This window comes from Calliopsis andreniformis, chromosome 8 (genome assembly GCF_051401765.1).
Source record: "Calliopsis andreniformis isolate RMS-2024a chromosome 8, iyCalAndr_principal, whole genome shotgun sequence".
Taxonomy (NCBI): Eukaryota; Metazoa; Arthropoda; class Insecta; order Hymenoptera; family Andrenidae; genus Calliopsis; species Calliopsis andreniformis.
Genome location: NC_135069.1, coordinates 11,831,301 through 11,840,138, shown reverse-complemented (window position 1 = coordinate 11,840,138; position 8,838 = coordinate 11,831,301). Strand labels below are relative to the sequence as shown.

Sequence of the window (8,838 nt, the reverse complement as noted above, 5' to 3'; positions counted from 1 at the left end):
AGTAGTTTTACTTTACATCATTTGCAATAGCGTTCCAAGAAGAGGCAATCCAATAGTACCGGTACTGGCCATATATAGATAAAGTATTAGTTTATAATGTACGGCGACTCTAGTCAAGTAAATATACCTCCAAACAGATACCCTATCTAGGGTAGCTGTCTTATATTACTTAATTTTAACTTAACTTCAGTACCTATTACACACTATAATTTAGATTTACACAATTTACCTCAGAAAAAATATTCTCATATACAGTAAGTAGGTATAGCCAAGACATTATACTTTATTTTATACGAGTTACATAAGAGAATGAATAAAAGCTAGTAAACTAAAGTTTGTATCATTATCGTAAATTACAATTATTATATATTAAACAAATTTTGTTAATTTATTTTTCATAAATCATTATTATTTTTTACACTCACCTACGTCATTAAATGATTGTTATAATTATGCTGTTTTTGGGGTGCAGTCATTTTGTAAACATATTATCTACAAAATAGATTAAAAGTACATGTATTTTAATATATTATATATATTGAACTATATAAAATCATAATTTCACTGTCCAAGATAATAAAATTAAAAACAATATGCAAAATATTTAACAATATTGTTGATCTTTTTGAACGCAATATCTTGTAACAAACGATTAAATAAAATTTCAACAGTGTGTTGACGTTATCTATCATAGAATATGAAAGATACATAATACCTTTCCCTAAAAATTCAATCAGAAGGTTCAATAAATAAACATAACTGTATAAATGCATTAATAATTTTATTAGTAAAAGATTAATAATTATAGCCTTAAAAATGTATTATTAATTATACTAAGTTCTTCTGGCAGTTAGAGCCTTTAATTTATGTGTTTTTTTTATTGTATCTAATACGTAAAATTAGGCTTACATTTATGCTATAAATCTATTGACTTAATTGTATTTGGCGTTTTAAGAATATTCTTAGCTTAATTAATATTATTTGTACTTGATTTAATACATAATATAATTTGAATATATTTAATATTTCAAACCTACATAACCATCATTTACTTCAAATAAAGATTTCTGAACTCGAATTAGAGTACTTGGAAGATCTAGATTGGAATGTAATGAATATAATAACATAAAAACTTGTCTACATTTCTATGAGTTTCATTAATTCCTTAACACTTTTATTTACATTTCCAGTCTTGAAAAATGTAGTATAAAAAGCATTTTTAGCAGTATATATAAATTTTTAAAGTATTCAAATAACTATATTTGGTGAGTCACCTAACTCAACTTCCTTAAATTACTTAATATTTCTTTACTCAACATCAATGCTCTCTCTTAAAAGTGACCTTCATATCCACGATAAAGGAGCAAAATAACTAAAAATTAATTATATTATACATCTCTTTTGATATTATACAATTTTTGCGGAAAACGCCTTTTTATACAAAAGTTTATAAGTAATTTAAGGTGATTAAATTAAGTGTCTCACTCTATATTATAACATATTAAGTATAAGCAATGTAAACATCTAACTTCCCATTTCTTGAACAGTTTTTCGCTTCCTATTGCTCATATCTGCCAAAAATTGATTAACAGCCTTAAAAGGTATAAAAACTTTATACATCGATCTATGATGTATGATCAAGTTAAGTACATTGATTTTTTCAGTCATTTTCTAATAAACTTTTACTTGAAATCTTCATATTCCATTAGTACTCTATAAACTCAACTAACAGCACTTACTAGTAAATAAAATACAAGTAAAATGTATAATATACAATGAAATATGTAGTTTGCATAGATTACTAGGCACAAGGTGAAACGCTCCAAAGTTATTTATACAAATTATGATAAGCTATTTCGGTGTTTCATTCTGGCAGTCTATATTATTAAAATTCATACAACCAAGGAATGTGGAAATATCTTCATGTTTACATAATCATCAAGTACCTGCACAGAATTAATAAATATGATAAAAAATTTCAGTAAGGGAGCGGTCACGTTTAACTATCACTACTGATCGTCAGCCACCGACCAAATTTCAAACGTAGAAATAACAGGTTCAATATAAAAATTATATCTAAGAAATAATAATGTTACTTGCAAATTATCTACTATGAGTAATTTTTTAGATATAATTACTGTATTGAATCTGTCATTTGTATGTTTGAAATTTGTTCGGTGGCTGTTGATTAGTGGTAATGGTTGAACGTGACTGTTCCCTAAATAATAAATTAATAAATACTTTTAAAAGTAATTAAATAATTTTGTACCTCTCTCAAAGCATCTTTTGTTAATTTTGGATAAAGGTAAGTAAATCCAGTATTAGATAATTTTCCAGGTTGTAAGTACAAATGTTTGTTGTACAGAAGTTCTTGATCTATATATGGAGACAAAGGACTATTTTCCACTCCATCTTTATTACAAGCCTCTGCCCAAGGTCCCATGTGCTTGTCATTTACCTCTTCAACTACTGAACTCATGTCTGTCTAAAATATGTAATAAATCAATAGTAACTTTACGTTTATTTTGAAATAATTTTTTGGAGATTATATTAATTCTTAATAATTAATTTATATTGATAGTGGAATAATTGTATATCACAGAAATGATATAGTATATATGCATTTAAAGTACACAAACATATATGCAAAATATATCAGAAATAATATAATGAGCTTTCTTTCATACTTTAGCCAATGTAGATAGTGCAGTGCCCCAATAATCGTGATTAATGTTAAATAACTCTGAAACTATAGCACTGATTGATCCTTGAGTAGAATCACCTTCATCGACAACATTATAGGTTTGACCAATAGCTTCTGGTTTATTTACTACATGCCAAATAGCTCTAGCTACATCTCTCACATGAACTGTATTCATGTGAAGTTCTGGTCCCCAAAGTAATTTCATCATTTCTCCCAAATGTTTATACACTGCTCCTACTACTAAACGTGGCGCTGTAAGAAAATTAATATTTTAAGTACAACAATTATTTTGTAAAACAATTTTCTTCGTGTAAATTTTACAATTTGGAAATTTTAACCTTTTAATGGTGGAATTTTGTGTTGAAAGCGTGCATATAATGCAGAATAAATACACTTACTGTGAATTTGAATTAATTATAATAAAATGGTAAGACCTAAAAACGGTATTTTATTTCTTCATGTGACAAGTATGCTTGTCATTACCCTAAAAGTGATAATTTCCTTATGCCGAGTATACTCGTCAAACACCGTTAAAGAGTTAAAATCAAAATAATTAATTGATACAAAAATCTTATAAAAGAGATGATTTACTCATTTTAAATAATAAAATTGAAACTGTTATTACCTAAACCACTTCTATCACCACAACCATAAACAATAGCTGGTCTAAGTATTGTATACTTTAAATTTGGTATATTTTTTAAACCATTTTCCACTTGTAACTTATATTTTGCAATATATGTCCATGGTTCTCCAGAATCTTCCTCTTTAAGAGGATTCTGTAAAAATAATATAAATTATTGGTTTTATTTTTATCATAAATTTAATAATGCAGAAACTTATAAAAAAATGACATACTTTTTCAGAAGTATTGAAATTACCAGCAGATATTTCTACATAACGGTCAACTAATAGCTTCGCTGATTGTTGAGCACAATTCATGCTTAATTTATAAATTCCTTCTTTATATATTGGGTCTGTTTGACCACTTTTTGTTTCTCCAGCACAATTAATTACATAATTAAATGGTTTATCTGATATAAATGCATTCTGACAAGAAACTAAAAATATTGTAGAAATTTAGTATATATTTTACAAATAGTAAAGTGATTAACATTATAGTTATTTAATGAAAATGTGAAATATTAGAGTCAAAAGACATAAATATATCAAATGAGTATGTGTGTACTTCACATAAATTACTGTATTGAAGTTTATAAAATTTATTTGGATAAAATCAGTTACAAACAATGATCAAAAAGAAGTCTCTCACTTGAATGTCAGATATGTTTCAATAACTGTAAAATGATCAAAGAACATAATACAGTTACCTTTCATTAGTATTAACAGTTTAAAATTCATGAATTCTTATACAACATAATGGATATATATTGAACTCATACACATCAATTTCGATCAACATTTGTATGTTTGCTGAGTATTCAAAAATATAAAACCCATCTTTGTTTCATCAACAACCATTCATATTAAAGAAATGAAATTAGCCCTCACAACTGACAGTCAAAAACATATTTCCTTCAATATTCCAGGAAGTATTAGGTGTGGGAAAAAAATTTTCTTTATAATTGTGTGTACTCAAAAAGCAAATTCACTTTGAAGAACAAAGTTAAGGAAAAGTCTTCTATTTAAACTATACTGAAAATGTTATTCTTTTGTTAAAATGTTAAATTTAATATTTGTTCATCAAGTTTCCTTGCAAAATACCAAGCAATTCTCATGTAATTTTATGAATGAAAACTGTGATTTGAAATAAGAGATACACATTTTTTGGTTTTTGTTTCTATGATTTTTGCTTTTACAATAATAATTTATAATACACATATATAATTGTACATTTTTGTAATATTCTGGATTATTATACTACATTATATTTTGTCAGTTGTCTTTAAAATAGATCAATCATTGCCCTTAGATTAAACAAAATCAGTATATGTGGGTTTAATATTGTACATTGCATTTCAAAAGTGACATATCTCAAACAATATAATTTTGAAATACAATTACAAATTGGTTTAGTATAATGAATAACTATGTAAAAATTTTGTTAGTTAAATATAAAAATTGTAGAATTTATTTAAAGAACTACTCTTCAAATATATGTAGATTATAAATTATTTAAATAATAAGAAAATCATCCTATGCAAATAACTCATAACTATTTTTTTGACAGATTATTCAGGTACTATAAGTTTCATTAAAATAAAACTACTTTTTAGGCCTATTATTTAATAAATAATTTTCTTCTAAGCTCACACATAGTTTTTGCTTTTCCTGAAAAACATACTATTTTGAATTGTTATTCTCAAAATACATCTACGATATGTTCTTTTATAAACTTTAAATTCTAATATAATTATTAAATAACATCAATTCCAAATTTAAATAGCTTTGGCTAACAGTCATTCATGAAACCAAAAGCGTATCGTAAGATATCATAGAGTATTAACAACCTCTGTTGACTATAATATTGATAAATTTGTAGATTTCAAAGATTTTCTTAACCTAGATTATTCACACTTAAATTCTACAAATATTCATGCAAGGAATATATGAAGAAACTGTTCCCCAAAAATCTCATGTTTATAACTGTTACTAATATTCAAATTACCTGTATTGATTAAATTAGCACTTTTAAATTCAAACAACGGATGCTCGAATATTTGTTGATGTTTGGCATTAAGCCAAGCGGTTTGAGGAGGTACTTTATCCGCAACACGAATGAAGGATACAAGATCATTATCCAACAAATATTCCACAAGATTACGTCCTATGAAACCACATCCTGTTTCGATGATAAAACTTTTTTTAATTCTATTTATCATTTCCGTCATATTATCGTACATTTAAAATGGACCAACCACTTACCTCCTAAAATTAACACTCTTGGCTTTCTGTCACAACCAGACATTGCCATGATTTATCATTTAAAATCAGCCAGTTACTTTGTCGTCAGTATTGTAAATATATATTAAAATGGAAAAAATATTAATCACTAGACACTTCAAGAGAATTTAATTATAATATGGTTATCGACATACTCACTTCTTATTTAACCTCAAAAACTAAATTTAACAAACATGTTAAAGTCGTATTTGAGTATTTTTTGACACTTTGTGAAATGTCGTAAAAAATTTCGTTATCTTAAATTAAAAACAAGATTACGAACTATCATCTATCGATCACCAAAACTACAACTAAAATACAATTTAGACACTGATTTACATACACTGAATGCAGCTTAGATAGAATTTATGAACGTAGAAACCTCACACGATGATTAGGGAATTACCATTTTTCAGGCTAAACTGGACTAAACCACATGCGTTGTCTGAGTATAACACTAAAATTCTTAAGTATAACCTGGTATGACCACAGAGTATTTCACTGATCTATAATAGTGGATGCGTATGTAGTTCATCCAGCAACCATTTCAACTACACTATCTACGAGAATAAAGCATATGCGCCACCTGCGTGAGGTAGATGATACTAAACTAAAGGTATATTCCTGAATTTCTGTCTGGCACTCCTGCCCACACACATAGATATCGTCTCGATATCGTGATGATTCGTGCAACATCTGGTGCTATCGAGTAGCATTTGCAAAGACATCATATAGACATCGTAACATTATCTAATGTTTATCTACAAATGTCTTTTTTAACGCCAATGGGAAGATATCTAATAGACGTCTGCAAATATCTGGTCGACACTCTTTGAATCTGTTGCGAAGATGGCTAAAGATGTCTACACGATATCGTATTGTTTAATATTTGAATTTAATACGATATTGTATAGATAACTTAACAACATCTAGTTTTAGATAAGTGGGGAGAGTTAGGGTAGATTAGCCTAATTTAACTTAAATTTGAATTGTATATCCAGCTCATTGCATCATTTTTATCTGGTAACCCTCAAAACTGCTGCCCCCGTCGGCCAGAAGTAGAAATACTGAGGTCTTGTCTTCGTTCTAGATACTCTTAAACGCTGGTTATAACCTATCATGGAATTGTCAATTCTGTAACCTAACAAGTGCAAATGAATCATGAACAAAATTTTTAGTTGTAAAATGTTTGTAAAGTATTTATTTGAAGTTTTCGCTCCATGTCATTCAAAGAATATGAATGTGATAATAGGGTGAACAGTGCACAGGAGTTAATGTACGTGATTCATAATCGTTTGGATGTGACAAGATGATACAGTAATAAATATTAATAATGATGCAATAATTTGATAACCCTCTAGCATACAAATCAGATGACAAAACACCATATTATTTAATTGTGAAGAGCAGTAGAATAGATTACCCAACCTGTTAGTTTGTTAGATTGTTACATCTAGAAACCTGTGAATTTATTTTCTTTTTTATGTTTTAACTTATTTATAGCAAATCTCTCACAAGTATTTTCTCTTAGGCATAAAAGTTGAGTCTTGTTACTCTTGTATTTATGAATGAAAATATACTTTTTCTTTCTAGTTATAGACCTATAAGCAAACAGAACCTTATGTTAAGGGCTATAACTAGTATCAAATTTCTCCTTTATGTGGAAGACTTAAAAATCTTTTACGCTATTATAAACAGACATAATACCATTCTGCTACATTATTTTCTTAAACTTTGCAAAAAGAAGTCATGAAAATAATCTTAGATTCAAGATATTCAAGTGTATTATAATCCACTATTGCCAGTATTCTTCCTTTGGTTATCATATTTACCTCCTATCTATCTTTTAGATCAAACGAGCATGCGTGGGTCACAACTCACAAGTCACAATTGATCTGTATACAAGGAGAGGCCTCAAACGGTTTATACTCTGAAGATTAATGAGCCAGTCAGCCAAATCTGGCAATGTCAAAAATAGATTATAATTTGGTTAATAATATGAAATAGTATTGCATCATTGCATAATTGCATTGTGTTACTAGACAACTTGTTTTCAGCAGTCCCAATGATTAATGCATGATAGTTTTAGTTTCCTCTTTAAGTACTCCAACACGAACTTCTTTTCGCGGTCAAGAATTCGCGGTCAGAGCTATCCTGAACAATATTAATGTAAGCGCAAAAATGTTTTATTTTTTATTCTTTTTTGTACAAAATTATTTAACATATTAGTGACATTTTTCTGATTGAAATGAAGTCAAACATAACATGTTTGACTTGTATCATGGTTACAACTTAGAACTGAATCTGACGAACTTGCATAGGTCTATTCTATTTTATACCATATATTATTCCTCAGCATCAAATGAATACAGAGATAAAATGAAATAACGATACATAATAGTTTAGGTTATGTTTGTTTATATTAGACAAGTATCGTTGGAGCTACGCTTGTGAAGGCAATTCCAAGAAGTGATGGGGATGTCGACGGCCAGTTTGCAAGGCGAAATTTCGGCCGGAATGCAAAGCATCCCTGTATTTCGGATTATATTTATGTTGTATCCGAGTAGTTTTATTAAATTTTAAAAACTAGACTCCTCACACATTAACTTAATGTTATGTGAATAAACGAAATAAATTCATTTAAAAAACTTAACAAAATAAATGTATTTCCAAGAATGATTAGGTACAATGGTGTTTGTTATTGTTATTGACTGGCTTCGGTCTGATAAATGCCAATGTTACAAATGAAGAAGAAATCTTTTCCTCAAACCTCACCGAAAAATTAGGATTTTGAATTGAAAACAACGTCCAGACAAAGTGGTGCACGAAAGCGACAGCGTAAGTAATGTAAGCAGAGAAAGCTAATAATAAGTAAAAGCTAAAACTCAAGCATTTAGGTATGCTAGCTGTTTCATTCTCTCTCAGCCCCAACAAACAGGGCCAACGTAGACTGCATCATCGGCAGACCCCAACTAACGTGTGCACAACTATCCGCAACCCGTAATACAAAACCTCGCGACTATATCATACATACAAGGGATTATAAGTAAAATCGACTGAAACGCATATACACTGTGTCTCGACAATTTACTTATATGATAAATTCATAATTTATTTTTTACTCTTTCTTAATAAAATTTAGAATAATATTTCATCTGATATGTATATAATGTGTGAGGTGGTACAATATTTTATTTAGAAATTTATTTTTGTAATTAATTTTATTAAAA

The 8,838-nt window shown here is 28.3% G+C and overlaps 1 protein-coding gene and 1 long non-coding RNA gene across 7 annotated transcripts; one reads left to right on the top strand and one right to left on the bottom strand.

Annotated features, from left to right (window-relative positions):
• Positions 1-1,142: 1,142 nt before the first annotated feature.
• Positions 1,143-6,135, bottom strand: LOC143182469 (uncharacterized). Of its 6 annotated transcripts, none has more exons than XM_076383466.1 (8): positions 5,768-6,135; positions 5,591-5,675; positions 5,334-5,507; positions 3,563-3,765; positions 3,330-3,483; positions 2,688-2,956; positions 2,270-2,485; positions 1,143-1,946 (listed from the first exon to the last, which is right to left on the bottom strand). In XM_076383466.1, the coding sequence occupies exons 2-8, from the start codon at positions 5,637-5,639 to the stop codon at positions 1,893-1,895; spliced, it is 1,119 nt and encodes a 372-aa protein (XP_076239581.1). In that variant the 5' UTR covers positions 5,640-5,675; positions 5,768-6,135; the 3' UTR covers positions 1,143-1,892. The 6 variants fall into 6 exon arrangements, with proteins under 6 accessions (XP_076239581.1, XP_076239582.1, XP_076239583.1 ...); XM_076383467.1 differs by having other exon boundaries at positions 5,591-5,666; XM_076383468.1 differs by having other exon boundaries at positions 5,591-5,865; positions 5,952-6,135.
• Positions 6,136-6,675: 540 nt separating this feature from the next.
• On the top strand, positions 6,676-8,778 carry LOC143182272 (uncharacterized). Its single transcript, XR_013002416.1, has 3 exons — positions 6,676-6,925; positions 7,459-8,455; positions 8,534-8,778. It is a non-coding gene; the product is annotated as an uncharacterized LOC143182272 (long non-coding RNA).
• The last annotated feature ends 60 nt before the right edge of the window (positions 8,779-8,838 follow it).